This window comes from Pezoporus wallicus, unplaced genomic scaffold, assembly GCF_028554395.1.
Source record: "Pezoporus wallicus isolate ANWC-B61680 ecotype Strahan unplaced genomic scaffold, APGP_CSIRO_Pwel_v1 contig_7866, whole genome shotgun sequence".
Lineage (NCBI taxonomy): Eukaryota > Metazoa > Chordata > Aves > Psittaciformes > Psittacidae > Pezoporus > Pezoporus wallicus.
The window spans coordinates 363,621-378,046 of record NW_026636013.1 but is presented as its reverse complement, the minus strand read 5'-3'; the positions used below and the strand labels follow the sequence as shown (position 1 = coordinate 378,046).

Sequence of the window (14,426 nt, the reverse complement as noted above, 5' to 3'; positions counted from 1 at the left end):
GTTGGTGTAACCACTGTTTTGTCCTCAAAAGAGCAGCACTGTTGGGTTGTTGCCCAGCTTTTCCTCCTTTTTCACTTTGCAGAGCGTGTGTACTCAGTTTGTTGTGCATAGTTATAGTCCATTTCCTCTAGTCTGGCAGTAGGCTTCTGATGGCAGCAAGCTCCCTGCTTCCTGCCCTGACCCACGGGCAGAGGAACCTCTAGGTGGCATGCTCCACCGCTCTTGAGCAATCTCCCATCTTGCCATAGACTTACTCAAGGTGCAGCACTGCTGGCAGCTTGCACATGGAGCCTTCATTACTGCTCTCCCTGCCTACCCATTTCTTACAGAATGCGATGTACAGGAGCTATAGGAAAAAAATAAATTGTCATTCTTCATAACTGCAGTGCCAGTTTCTCCCTGCTTTGCTGGTGGCTACCCTGTGGATCTCAATTTTTTTACAGTTCTGTCAGTATCTTGCAGGTAATACTATTCTATAGCGTATTTCTAGCATTTTCCTGCAAAAATTGCCAGCAGGTGTCAAGTACTGTATAATTTTGATGCCAAAATGACCTGCTTTTGTGAAAATGCTAGAGTGTATATTCTAATGCCATAACTTAGAATGTACAGTGTAGGAACTTGCTTTCCTCAACCTTTGACATGATGAAGGCAAAAAATAAGGGAGAAAAATTCACTTTATTTGAGTGTTACCTCTAAAATGTGCCCTCCGACAACAGACTTCTCTCTTCAAATTGTCCAGGTATGTATTACCTTACCATGAATAGAAACAACAACCCCCTTTAGTGCAGCTTTCAGTGTAATGGGAAAGTGCCAACAGAAAATAACTCTTAATGGGAAGATCTTGTAAGAAATTTTTTTGCTTTTATGTGTTTTATAGTAGGAAACTATTGGTTGATCTTTGCTTTTGTTTTTTTTCTTATCCCCAGCTGATGAAACCCCTGTCCAGTACTGTGCTCAGCCAACCAATGGGGTGGTTTATTTCAGAGCTGTTTCCAGCTTGAACACACTTCCTGAGGAGCTCAAACCATATGTGCCGCTCTTCTGCAATGTCATTACAAAGTGAGAGGTTTACTTTCTCAGAAGCTGAAGCAACAGGCTGTATTATAGCTTACTGAAATAATAGAGGTTTTAATAATTTCAACATCTGTCCTTGGTATACAAGGGAAGTGCTGGTAAGCTGGTGTCCTGCAGAAACAGTAGTGTTCCCTCTTCCCTGCAGAGTTGCCAGCTCCTTTCCTCTTCTTCGTCAGTCTCTGCATTGCCTTGTTCCTCCATATTAACATAAGCATTCCCTGAACAGATTGGAAAATCCATAGAAGTGAAAAATAGCCTAGCAGAAATTAAGGTTTTCACTTGGATAGATTTTTAGTCTTAATTTCAACATGTACTCACAGAAACACTAACCCTATCAGAGAGGCAAGAGTGGCATAGAGCAGACCAGGTGACCTGAGCTGGAGGAATCTGTTCTTTTTATTGGTGATAACAGTTTATGTGATGTTTTTAATTTTCGATATAGATGTTGGCAGCAAGCCTGTACATAAAGCACACTTTTTTTAATACACCCTTTTGATGCTTTAATTGAAGAGCTTGGCGTGAAGGTTTTATAACTTGTAAACTATTATGATTGCTTGATAATGCCCTAGTTGTTTAGTTGTTAAATTAGCATTGGCCTAAACAGTCTTCACAAATACCGTATGGATTCAGGTTTTGTCATACACTGGAAATGGAAGTAAATCTCTCCTGTTTTTCACAGGATGGGATGTGGAGCCCTTGATTACAGGGAACAAGCCCAGAAAATAGAACTAAAAACAGGTGGGATGTCTGTCAGCCCACATATCATTCCAGACGATTCACACCTGGATGTGTATGAACAGGTAAATTAATCATAAATGTCAAGATGTTGCACTTGCGATAACAGCTCTGTAGTTAACTGTCAGTCAGGGCTTCCAGGTGGAAGGTCAGCTAATATGCATTGGAAACCCTGTATGAAAAGAATTAGAAAAGTGCATAAAAGGACTGGTACTTTTTTTGTGTAAGGTTTAAATTGGACCATTACAGTGATTTCATATTTTGGCGTAGGGGGAGTGCTTGATCTGGTTATCCATTTTAAGGCAGTGCTCCACTAGCATCTGTCACCATGTATCTGAGTGCTGCAAAAAAATGTGGAAGCAGAAGTTAGAGAACAGAATGGTATGGTGTTACACATAGAGATGGCTGTTAAGTGCGTATGTCACTGCTGATGTGGTTCAGAAACATGGAACGTTTGCAAGGTCATTAGATCTTAGAATTGGACATAACAGTCCTAGGGTTTTCTCAGACTTGCTGGGAGTCTGCTGCTGTGGCCTGCTGCTCATGGATCCCAGAGCTGGGTGAGGGGGACTATTTTGCAGAAAGGTGCATCCCAGAACAGTTTCATTTGTGCTTTACGTGAAAAATAAGAAATTCTTTTTCTAAACTGCTCCTTTCTGTTGAGGAGGAGGAAGTGACAAGCTTGCTTTGTGTGAAGAACAATCACATTTCATGTCTGCTCTGATTTTAGTAGCACAGCCTGCCTTAAAGCGGTTTTGTGATGTGTAGCGTTAGGTTGGCATCATTGTATCACTTCCATTTAAAAGTTACTGTGCATTTCACAGGCCATTGCTTTGGTTGTGTTGTGTGAAGGGTTTTTTTTGTGTTTTGTTTTTATTTTTTCCTTCAGGGTGTGCTCTTTTCATCTCTGTGCTTGGATAGAAATCTGCCAGACATGATGCATTTATGGAGTGAAATATTTAACAAGTACAGTACATGGGGCTTCATTTGTTTGTGTTTTTGCATGTGTTTTGGGGTTCTCTTTTTCCCTCTTCCCCCAACCATTCTCCTCTTAGAGATCCTACTTTGGGATTTCTTTTTATAGCTATATCTTTAGTGGCTCTCAGTTTCTAAACCTAAGTATTCCATCATTTGCATGACTGTATAGCGGATTAAATGGACAACCAATAGTTTAAAAGCTGTTTGTTGAACTTGGGGTGATGGATGATTCAGTATTATAAATTCCATTGGTATGCTTTTGCATCAGATCCAGAGACCGCTTCTACTCTTTTTCAGCCCCCGATTTGAGGAGGAAGAGCATTTTAGAGTGCTGGTTAAGAAGACTGCCCAGGAGCTGTCAAATGGGATTCCAGACTCAGGGCATTTATATGCCTCTATTAGAGCCAGCAAAAACCTTACATCTTCTGGAGAACTGCAAGAAATGTTCAGTGGGATGGATCAGGTGAAGAGGTTGTGGTGTCCTTCAGCAAGGCCCAAATCCTCAACTTTGGAACTACAGTGCTTGGTTTTGCATTTCTTCTATTTGGCTTAATCTGAAGTCTTCTTGCCTTCTCTTCTTGCACAGGTGAAGCTAATGAAGAGAATAGCAGAAACGTCTGATATTAAACCAGTACTACGCAAGCTACCACGCATTAAGAAGTATTTACTAAATAGTGACAACATTAGGTGAGTTCCAGCTAAAAAAAGAAAAGGGACATTTTGGTTAAAAAGAGGCCACGGCTTGTGAATATGCATTTTGTGGTTCATGGAATACTGAGATTTTGTGAAACAGGTTGTCTGTGGGGAAAAGTACAGAAATGTTACTAGTTTAAGTTCTCCTTATTTACAAGGTAGTAGCTGTGGCTTATTTTGTTCAATATTTAACAGGTGTGAGAAACTTAAGGTAAATTTTATGTGTACCTGTTATACCAAAGTGTGCAAATGGCTTTTTCTGGGATTTTATAGAAATACTCAAAATTGTCCCCTCCCCATACCCCCCCCCTTTTTTTTTCTTTACACATGCCCATTGAACAAATATGGACAGATCGTATTGTAACACGAGCATACAATTTGATTTGGTTTTGTTTTGGGTTTTTTTTTCCCTCCCAAAAGGAAAACAGTGACATTCTGGAATCTCCTTGTTGGAAAAAGTAAGGGGGCACTTTAAGGTGTTCAGTGTCCAATGAATAAATTCCAAAAATAGGTCCTTTTGAAGTGATATAAGTTGGAAAGCTTTGTTTTGCAAAGCATGAAATGGTGAATGGAATAATGGAAATACCTGTACTGTTCAAAATCATGGTAGGGCTGCCTGTAAAGTGAGAACACGGAGGGCATTAGGTTCTTTGTGAGACATCTGTATTGTGCAAAACTAATGTAGTCCAGCCCTGTGCACAGAAGTGGTTTGACAGCTGGTGATAAAATATAGTTTCAAAGGTGTTTTTGTGCAAGCAACAGAAAAGCAATTGGACTGTGACTTTTTTTTTGGCACATTAAATACTGGATTATGAATATATTGCTTTTTTTTCTGTGGCAGTGGTTATCAGTGAGCACAGGTCTAACTTTCTGATGATTTCATAGAAAGTGTTTAAGAAAAAGGGGTGTAAATTACAAAGGAGAGCCTGAAAACACAACGTATTTAAAAACTTTGTGTGTATTTTTAACAGATGTTCAGTGAATGCAGCACCTCAGCAAATATCAGAAGCAGCTAAAGAAGTAGAGAAATTTATAAAGGGTATAGCTAGAAGTAAAAAAGAAAGAAAACCTGTTCGTCCCCATGTGATTGAAGTAAGTACATTACTTCATTTGTGACTAGGGCATCAAGTACAGTTGACTCGGTGTTGTGTAAAGACACCTATGCAATCAGGTGAAGATGTTTTAACTCAGACAGTGTGTCCATAAAAAGATGTCTGAAGAAATTTGCAAGAGCCAGCTCTGTGCTAAGCTGCTGTGCGTTTTGCCATGGGTGCTATCTTCACCTCCATGAAGTAAGCAGTAGTAATCCTGTAGATCAGCTGTCAAGCCTTACCCTGAGGTCACTGCTTTTGCGTGGGATGTGGGGAAAAAAAATTCTTCCTTTCTCTGTTGCATAAAACTGCAGTTTCTTTTTTAGCTGAACTTCACTTGAAATGTTGGCCAAAGGGAAATGGGGCATGACGTGCAGTTCCTCAGTTACGTAGAATTTGTTTTGTTATTTGGGTGTTCAGGACATTTGGCACACAATGCTAAATTCAACAATGTTGACAAAGGATCTGCTCTGTCAATAGGCTTATCTGTCTTAATTTCTGATGAGGCTGTGTAAGCTCTCAGTTCCCTACCCATGAGGGAAATGATAGCATGAAACTTCCCAGGACTCATTTAATCTTCATGGTGTCTTTTGGTGCCAAATTGCTCTCAAAAGGTAATTTGTTTGACGTTTGCTTAGAAGTTAAAATATGAGGAAGTAATTGAGTAGCTTGCTGATGTTTGTGAAGACACAGCCTGATGATAGTTTCAAAGAGGTTTAAGTGGTAGGGGTTGCATTTGTATTAGTCTTGGTCTAAATTGTTAAATCCTCTTTTAATATGAGGGCTGGGTCTTTTGCAGAAATCATCAGAGGTTACACCTGTGGGAAGGGAAATGCTTACTGGTTTACAGATCACAAGGAAGCTAGTTAATGTAAGTGTGTTGTTGGTTGGGGATACTGGCATTACAGGGCTGTTATTGATACTAAGCTGTTATGTCTTAAGCTGTTACAGATTGGTTTACTGTTTAGAACCACACCACTGAAACAAGGTGACCTTCACTTCCACCCTCTGAATTGTTTCCTTAAGCTAGCCATTGTACTCCTTAATCCCTGTGTCCTTTTTCTTGTCTTCTCTTTGGTTCCAATGTGAAGATCTTTTAGCTAACTCCACATCCATGCCTGCAGGCAAATACTCGCTTGTGCTGTCTCTTGTAGGTGATGCTTAATTTATTTTTTGCCTGGTTTCTTTCAGAACCAGGCTGGTGTGGTGTCACTCCGAGTTAGTCCTTTCCTTCCTCTCCTCCCATAATGATTCTGAATGTCAGTGACGTCTAACAGAAGAGCATCAGTGACAATAAAATAAAAAGGAAAATCTGTATTTGGCTACAGGAGATAAAACCACCTTTGCATACCCTTGAGTCCTCCTTTGAGAAGAAAGCAGAGCGTGCTCAGCCCATGGTTTTGCGTGCTGACCAGTGACAGATACATTGCTCTGCTTGGCCCAACCAGCCAGAATTGGGTTAGAGGCTGCAGCACGGGTCTCAAGTTAGGAAAACCTTGGGGGATATTGAAATGGGGGGGTAATAGCCACTGGAAGTGTTTAATGCTCTGCTCATGCTTAAGTACAAGCAGGAGTATGTGTGAAAGAGACAAAGAAGTGAGTGCTACAGAGGCCTGGAGACATGAAGAGGACTGGAGGTTTTGACGTGGGGTTGTAAGGAAGAATTGAGTTTATTGCAGGGGACGTTTGAGCAGAAATTCATGTAGCTGGCTGCTGTTCATAACTAGTTTGTATTTTTTTTCTGGGTTTCAGTTTCTTAATCTGTTTTCAATATCTAAAATTGAGAGATGTACTGAAATATGGTGTGGTGACCATCTACATATGTGGACATAGAAGTGGAGAGTTAGGAAGACTTGTTTCAATCGAAGTAAAGACACAGCAGCCAGTCAAAACTCTTTGGTAATATTGTAAGATCTGCACATCTGAGAAGCTGCTGTGCCAGGATGAGTAGCTGATGTGTACGGTGTCCACATACATTAGTTTCCAAGGCAATTCTGTGTACTGGACTGATGTGGGCACAAGTGAGATGTCACTGGTTGCAGTGTAGGTCAGGTGGCAACTTTAGCAATTGTGTGTCTGTGTGTTTGGCAGAATTTCATAGTTCCAGAGAAGTCTTGAGTTCTCAAATGGATAAATCATCTCACTACTATTAAATAACTGTGACACAAATGCATTTTTCTCTTAGGATCCTACTTTCAAACCATGTCAGATGAAGACCCATTTTGTACTTCCCTTCCCAGTGAACTATGTTGGGGAATGCATTCGAACTGTTCCCTACACAGCTGCAGACTATGCAAGGTAAGAGCAGAACCAGCAAGGAGCTTCTGTGTGTGTTGCACAGCACAAAACAAAATGGAGAGTCTTAGGTTGACCACAGAAAATGGAACGTCAAGAGAAAATGCTTTGCAGTGCATTTGTCACAAAATCTTAATGGAGCAACCTTTGTGTGGCCTGGCCCAGAAATGCCCTGTTTTTAGTAAATGTTGAGATTAAATAATGAGGGGTTACTGTTCCCTGACTTTGGAATAGAATGCCCTGCCTACTTGGATGCATCTGAGTTGGCAGTCCTACTGCATGTAACAAGGTTTAGGAAGCTGCTCTTGTATTTCATTAAAGTGAAATGCATGGAAATAGTGAAGAAATGTTCCAAACAGTGCTACTCTTAGAATGGTGTCATATTATTTAGCTGCTATTAAATATTGAGTATTGTTATCATTACTATTGTAGATTACAAGAAGCAGAACATTGCAAATGGGGATCTTTGTGAACGTTGAGAACATTACTGTTGTCCAGTTCATTTAACATCTTTGCTGTTGATGTTTCTCTCATTACAGCCTTCGAATTCTTGCACGGTTGATGACAGCTAAATTCCTACATAGAGAAATCAGAGAGAAGGGAGGGGCTTATGGTGGAGGTGCTAAACTTAGTCACAACGGCATATTCACTTTCTACTCCTACAGGTAACAGTGGGTTCATTCTTTCCTGTTCATGTCTGAGGGGACCACTGACTGCACTTGCATGTGTCTTATTTTTAACTTGATGGTAGCTCTCTTTCAAGACTGAGTGCAGTAAAAGGAATGACACAGCAAGAAAGTGATTCAGTGCTAATGATGTTAAGATTAATTGCTTAAGGTATATAATAAACCCCTCCTTACTTTCTCTGGTTTGTGTCCTTGGGAAAACTTGCCTCTGCTGATAGCAACTGTTGTTGTGTTTCTGCACTTAGGTGTTTGCTGTCCCATTACCAGGTTATGTAAAACTGGGTTTCACTTGTTGCTTCCTGGGTTGAGGAGGTCCTGAAAAAGGGAATTCAAGACTACTCAAAATTTGAGACAAGTAGAATAATGTTGGTCCCTAATGACCTGAGCCTGAAAATACACAGCTTCCTTTGGTAACTGGCTGGAATCATCAGAGGTTCAGCAGAAAGCATGGCTGGTGATAAGTTTAGAACTGCTTTCTCCCTTCTTTTCTTTTCCTCTTTTTTTGCCAGTCTAGAACAGTTACTTTTCATTGCTCTTACCAAAGCCCTTTTGGATGAAATTTGAATTGGAGGTATTGAAGACTAGTTGATCCCCCACTAAAAATATGGCTACAGTCCTGGCTTAAATAATTTTCCTATGACAAAGACAGCCTAGCACAGCACTTGGTTGGATTCCTAGCTAAAATTTGAGCAGCTTTGCCTCTCTGTGGAGCTTCAGCATGGTAGAACTTGTCCTGGTTAGTATTTCAGTAGTTGTTAACCTGTTGCACCTGTTCTACAGAGAGCAAAAGCAGGTGTGGCAGGAAAAGTAACTTAGAGAAGATAGGGCATATCATAAATATGACTGTTGTTGATATTAGTGGTAGTTACGCTTATGAAGCTGTTGAAGCAAAATGATAGCACATGGTAAACAGTGCTGGTTTACCAGCTTTTTTAATACTAGATCTCTGCACACATAACATTTATTTCTTAAAAAACAAACCTTTTCTTGTACATAAGAAATAAGTTTATCATTTGGTTTAATCCCGATCCATGTATGTATGTATGATGTACAGTAACTATGAATGAAATGAGAACAAAGCAGTTTTTAATTAAATTAATTTTTTTCCCCTTCTAAGAGACCCAAATTCCTTGTCCACCTTGAAAACATTTGAAAAAGCAGTTGAATGGGCCAAATCTGGAGAATTCACACAGCAAGATATCGATGAAGCGAAGCTAGCAGTGTTTGCTGCTGTAGATGCACCAGTAGCTCCTTCAGATAAAGGTACATTCTCATCAGCTCCCCAGCATTGTCAATGTTCTGTTTTTATTTAAGCTTAAAGGGAAGAAAATAGTTTGCTGAAGTGTATGATAAGGTAGGATTTGTACTTGGCAGATGTAAGACAATTACAGTTTCAACAAAGCAGTCAGTTCCTGTTGTTTCTTTTCAGAAACACCACATGCATTCAGGCTCTGTTGAAGTATTTGTATTCATGTGGCTCCTTAATGTCAGGTGAATACAGCTACAGCTGGGTGTAGATTAAGGAAACAACTCAAGGCTTGGAAATGGCATTGAATGCAAGCCAATAAAAGGCAATATTGATTTTTCTGATTTGGTAACACTGAAGGATTATTTTCCTGACACAAGTCTGCCTGTTGAAGATTCATGTCACTGACTTATTGTGCATGTTTTTTTTTTAAGAGGCTAAAGCCTAGAAGTCTGTCTGCTGTGATAGAGGGTGTTACCCTCTTTATGCATCTGCGTACTTCTCTTGGCTTGGCAGTATCTTCACATCTTTTCAGTTTGCTCACACTGCTTTGCTTTCCTCACTTTTTCCTCTTTCCCTCCCTCCCTCCCCCATTCTCAGCTTAATTTCAGTTCAAAACTTGCTGAATTAGAATACGTTAATTTTCTATACATAAAGAAATTGCAAGGTTAAAATTAGCATTATTTAATGTGTACTTGTATTAACACTAACTTATTAAAAAAGAAAGCTTAAAATTAAGCTAACATTCACTTGATGGAACTTGGTTTTTGTCTGGGCAGTTGAAAAAGTAACTAGTTTTAGGTGCTTATGGGTGAAATGCATATGGAATGCTGGCATTTGTGAGAGCAGCGATTTGCAGTCTTTGATGTTTGAATAAGCATCTTAACAGAGCCATAGCAAACTTAGTGAAACACTGAAAAGAATGTTGTTTAGCAGGCCTGGAAACTGTTGCAGAGAGCTACCTGTGCCCTTCTGCTTCTGTTATTTGTGAGGACTTGAACAGCCCTATATAGCCTGGAACACAGCCTTGCTTGGGGCCAGAGGTGGAGCTAGTAGCCAGATGTCCTCCCAAGCCGCTTTTTTTTACCCTATGGTCATTTGCTTCACAGAAAGCTTTGCTGTGATTGTTTTGGAGTTCTCTGTTTGTTCAGGAACATATAATATTAATAGTCATATTAAAATACCATAGGCAAGTATTCCAACAAAAGCATTTAAAGCATTAGGATGCAGATTTCTGTGTGTAGTACAGACAGGTGATCAAATCTTTGTGTTGCACATATAATTGATTGCAAATCTTAGGAGTTTGTTACCATAATAAAGATACTTCATGAAATACATTTTAGCTAAAATATTATTACAGAGTGTTGAAATTTTTGAAGAAAGAGAGTTAAGGAATTACTCTGGAGATTTAGGTACACAAAAATACCAAGTGCCTCTAGATTCCCTGAGGTACCATTCTGACATGGGGCCTAGAAAAGATCTATGTTTATCTGGTCTGGCAGCTCAGCAACAGGGAAGTTGGAATTAGATGATCTTTAAGGTCCCTTTCAACCCAAACTATTCTATGATTCTGTATTTAGGTTTTCTGGGTCACCCTTACATTCAGATTTTTGACGAACTAAATTCCTTGCCAAAATAGAGTATTATTTTTTCCCCTAAATAGGAAACTCTGACTACTTCAGAAAATTAATTTTTACCCAATTCTAACCTTTTTGATTTACATTTAGATAACTGCTTCCGAACAATGGCCCAATGGAGGACTTACTCTTCCCTTCTAGGACATGTACTGGTCTTAGCTTGCACTAACGTGTCACTGAGATTATTCAGGGCATCAATACCGTGCTTGAGTTTGTTTTGTTTCTTCCTTAGGAATGGATCATTTCTTATATGGGATTTCGGATGAAAAGAAGCAGTCGCACAGGGAACAGCTTTTTGCTGTCAACAGTGGTAACCTGGTTGATGTATCAAACAAGTAAGCTTGCTCAATTCAGGAAAATACTGAAAAATGGAACTAAAGCGTAACCTGAAGAAGAAAACAGTTTGTGAAAGTTGTCACAGACTTCCACTTCCAGTATTTGCTTTTACAATATAGAGAGAGATGTTAATTTTGTCCTGCTTATGGCATTCTAGCAGATGGAACTCCCTCCTACATTCTGACTTTTTAGGTGATTATTTTGCTTGCGAAAGGTCCAGAAACTGCTTGGAGAGTTCCCTCAGACATCACCTCCCGGCTTCTGGGCCCATAACATTTTGTGCTTCTTTAGACTTGCAAATTCCTCTTTAGATTAAGAATTCCACTATGGAAGAATACCAGGGTAAGGAGATAGAATAGTTAGGGCTGTGCTTTAGGAGACCATTGTATCATGATGACTGGGAAAAAACACTGTAAATCCAAAAGATGCTGTGAAGGCAGATGGGGGTATGTATCAAACAGTGCTTTTACTGAGGTGGGAGTATTTTTTTACTATGTGGCAAAGTTAGGGATAACTGAATGCAGCACCTTGGTTGTTTCTGTTTTTTTTCTTACAGGTACCTTGCAGTTGGGAAGAGCACTCGTGGTCAAGCTGTGCTTGGCCCAGAGAATGCAGATATCACCAAAGATCCCTCCTGGGTCAAACGATGAATTGCTGATGAACATCCAAGCTAATAACAAGCCAATCTGTGTGACTATCTCATTAGGCTTTTTAGTAACTGTTAACAGTGCTATGGTCCAACCTAAATGCTTACTGCTGCTTTTAACAGTGTCAAAAAAAAACAGTTAAAAGCTGTCCTTCTTGAAATAACTATGTGAAAAATTTTCTAACCATCCAGTGTTTGACAGCAAGTATTGTACATGCTGTATGGCAAAGACAGACCATAATATTTTATTGAAGACTCACTCTCCCAGTTGCATATGAATACTATATAAATTAAATATTTTTGTACATGTAAACCTCTAGAGTTCTAAATGGTGTTTGTTTGAAATCATGCTTGCTGTTGGATATATAAAGAATTATGTCTCTCATACTGACAGATTTCATTCTTTGGTGTGATAATTCCAGCTTCCTTTGCATAAACCACCTACAGCCAGGAGCCCTGTACGTGACAGTACATTGCACCTCACATCACACTGAGAGTGCAGTGAAGGGCAGGGTAGTGGGCACATCACGAATGAATTAGTGTATAAAATAAAGTTCAGTTTATCTTGCCAATTTGGGCAACATTTTGATATGAGACTGGCTAGTGCTTAAATTTTGTGAAGGTCTAGTTAACAGATAAGCTGGCATGAAGAACCATTTTTATGTTTTTCATCAGTGTGTTTTAATAGTCTTGAAAAAGCTGAGAGAAGGGAATCATGCAACAAAGACCACAGTTACACCCTCATGGATCTCATGTTTTTAAAGCTTGCTTCCCACCACCGCTTCCCCTTAAAAAAAAGTTTTAAGCCTATGTAAGAAGAAACGATTCTGAGTTCTAAGTCCAATTCTGAAGCAACACAACCAGCATTTGGTATTGTGACTGCTTCCTGCATCAATAGGGCAGGTGCTTTTTTTCTTTCACTGGAGCACACAGTGGATATTTCGTGAAGCATTATTCCCCCAACTGTCTAAAAGCAAGTGAATACAATTCCTGACACATGGCTCATGATGTTTGCAGCAGAATTTTATTTCACTTCAGATACATTAAGCACATCCTGTAACTCAACACAAAGCTAGCCATCTACACCTATTTTTGGGTGTAAGTACTCTGAATCAAAGTGCAGGAGATGAGTAACTTACAGAGTGCATAGAACGGTGCTGCACTTGCTCTTAAAGGGTAGTATCAGTAACTGGTGCTTATCCATTAGATGCTAGGGTTTGTTTTCAAACATAACACAAATGCAGGACAAAATCTCTGTGTGACATCTGAACGTCTCCTTTCACATAAAGTGCTGGTACAATAATTTAAATGTTACAAAACAAAGCTGTAATGATTCTAAAGCACTGTTACTCACAATGTGCATCTATTACAATAATCTAGAAGTGATGCCTTTAGATAGCTCCGGTTTCTGCCTCCTTTGGGCTGTGCATAGCAACATGCTCCAGCTGGCCTGAGTCTGAGACATCATAACTAGTCTTGTACTTGGCCAGGATTTTCATCAGCGGTCGTAACTTCAGCCACCATTGTTCCTTGGGAATCCTGTGTCTGTGTGAGAAGTGTGGTGGGGAAAAAACATCAGGTGATCTACTTAGTGGCCAAGACAAACACACTGGACAATACCAACAGTAATGGCATTCCTTATAAACAGGATGTGATATATTTATTGTCCTAAAATGGGGAGAAATAAGGTCAGAATACTGAAGGAATGAAGAGATTTTACTGGAAGATGTTCTATATAGGTAAGTGTAATACCAAATTTGGCATTAAAATGCTGCCCCACTAAAGGGTACCAGAAGTAAAGTAATTCTAGGCATTATAGCCTAGATTTCTGAAAGAGTTTTATGACAGAATTATGAGAAAGTTACTTAACAGAGGAATCCCAGAATTCATAACAAGATACTTCCAAGTATAAACAGGATGAAAAGAAAGCACAAAGGGAGGAGTCATTAGAAAAGTGAACAATCAAAGTGAATTGCTGGCTGAATGTAGGCCAGAGACAAAAGTGGGGTGAAAGGGCCAGCAAATTCTGTGTGTCAGCAGTGGGGAGAAGTTGTTCGTTTGATGTGGTGAAAGGAAGCCTGTGCAGAGATGTTTAAAATGGAAGCAGCGTATACGTACACAAAGTCTGTTTCAGTCTTAAGCTCAGCCACAGGTTGGAAAACGAGGTTGCGTCTACGCATTCCCAGCAAACAGACTGAGTCATCAGTGTTGGCAAATACTTTTCCTAAAAAGAATGCAATAATTCAGGATCTTTCTTACTCACTTGTAAGGGCAAATGCCATGCCATTTTTTTTTTAATTAATCTGAATAGGAAGCTTAACAGTAGCTTAATTCCAGTTACTGAACATTTAATGCAGTGATAAAATATCAATTAGTACTTTAATAGGGTTAGGAGATCTTCATTTTTTTTAGTTTAGCTTTGGTGATTAGCAATGAAAATTGTGTGACTAAGCAATAATAAGACTGAACTTTAACATTCAGTTTTACATTAGATTTTAGTAAACAGTGATTTATGAAAATTCCCAAAGAAGACATATTACCTTTTTCTGTCTCCCATGTAGCCACCATGAAACAAAAAGGAAGAACAGATGTAACTATATAACCACCAATTCCTTCATGCAATGAAAACTGCAATCATACTAGCATTTTCTTAAAAGACAAGAAAACAGCTCTCTGAATTACTCACTTCACTTGAGGAAGCACAGCAAGCCACTACTGAACAATAAAAAGGTAATCAAGAGGGAAGAAGTATGTTGACTAATAAATGAATATATATTCATATATTTGCAAAGTAGTAGTCTTACATACTGATATCAAAGACAGTAAAAGAGAGAGCATCAAATATTTCTTCACCTTTGCGGTAGGTTTCTTTCAGTTTTTTGGAGATCCACTGCATAGCTTTTGCAGATATTTTTGTCCCAAAATTTCTATCAAATGGAGAAGGTGCACCACCCTGTGTGAAAATTGAGTGCAGGTTAGTTTAGTTATTGAACCAGTCTTGGTTTGTTT

At 39.3% G+C, this 14,426-nt stretch overlaps 2 protein-coding genes across 4 annotated transcripts in view; one reads left to right on the top strand and one right to left on the bottom strand.

Annotated features, from left to right (window-relative positions):
• PITRM1 (pitrilysin metallopeptidase 1) overlaps positions 1–11,810 on the top strand; it is a 29,270-nt gene extending 17,460 nt beyond the window's left edge. Inside the window, exons 16-27 of the mRNA XM_057398861.1 lie at positions 927–1,059; positions 1,754–1,874; positions 2,699–2,775; positions 3,085–3,250; positions 3,374–3,474; positions 4,452–4,572; positions 5,371–5,442; positions 6,757–6,869; positions 7,406–7,531; positions 8,670–8,815; positions 10,668–10,770; positions 11,328–11,810. Coding sequence (XP_057254844.1) covers positions 927–1,059; positions 1,754–1,874; positions 2,699–2,775; positions 3,085–3,250; positions 3,374–3,474; positions 4,452–4,572; positions 5,371–5,442; positions 6,757–6,869; positions 7,406–7,531; positions 8,670–8,815; positions 10,668–10,770; positions 11,328–11,421 — 1,373 coding nt within the window. The 3' untranslated portion in view covers positions 11,422–11,810. The remainder of the gene's footprint in view (positions 1–926; positions 1,060–1,753; positions 1,875–2,698; positions 2,776–3,084; positions 3,251–3,373; positions 3,475–4,451; positions 4,573–5,370; positions 5,443–6,756; positions 6,870–7,405; positions 7,532–8,669; positions 8,816–10,667; positions 10,771–11,327) is intronic.
• A 614-nt stretch (positions 11,811–12,424) lies between these two features.
• Positions 12,425–14,426, bottom strand: part of PFKP (phosphofructokinase, platelet) — a 44,978-nt gene continuing 42,976 nt past the window's right edge. For all 3 annotated transcript variants that reach the window (XM_057398865.1, XM_057398863.1, XM_057398864.1), the window contains 3 exons: positions 14,271–14,370; positions 13,536–13,641; positions 12,425–12,962 (listed from right to left, as the gene is read on the bottom strand). In XM_057398865.1, coding sequence (XP_057254848.1) covers positions 12,809–12,962; positions 13,536–13,641; positions 14,271–14,370 — 360 coding nt within the window. In that variant the 3' untranslated portion in view covers positions 12,425–12,808. The remainder of the gene's footprint in view (positions 12,963–13,535; positions 13,642–14,270; positions 14,371–14,426) is intronic.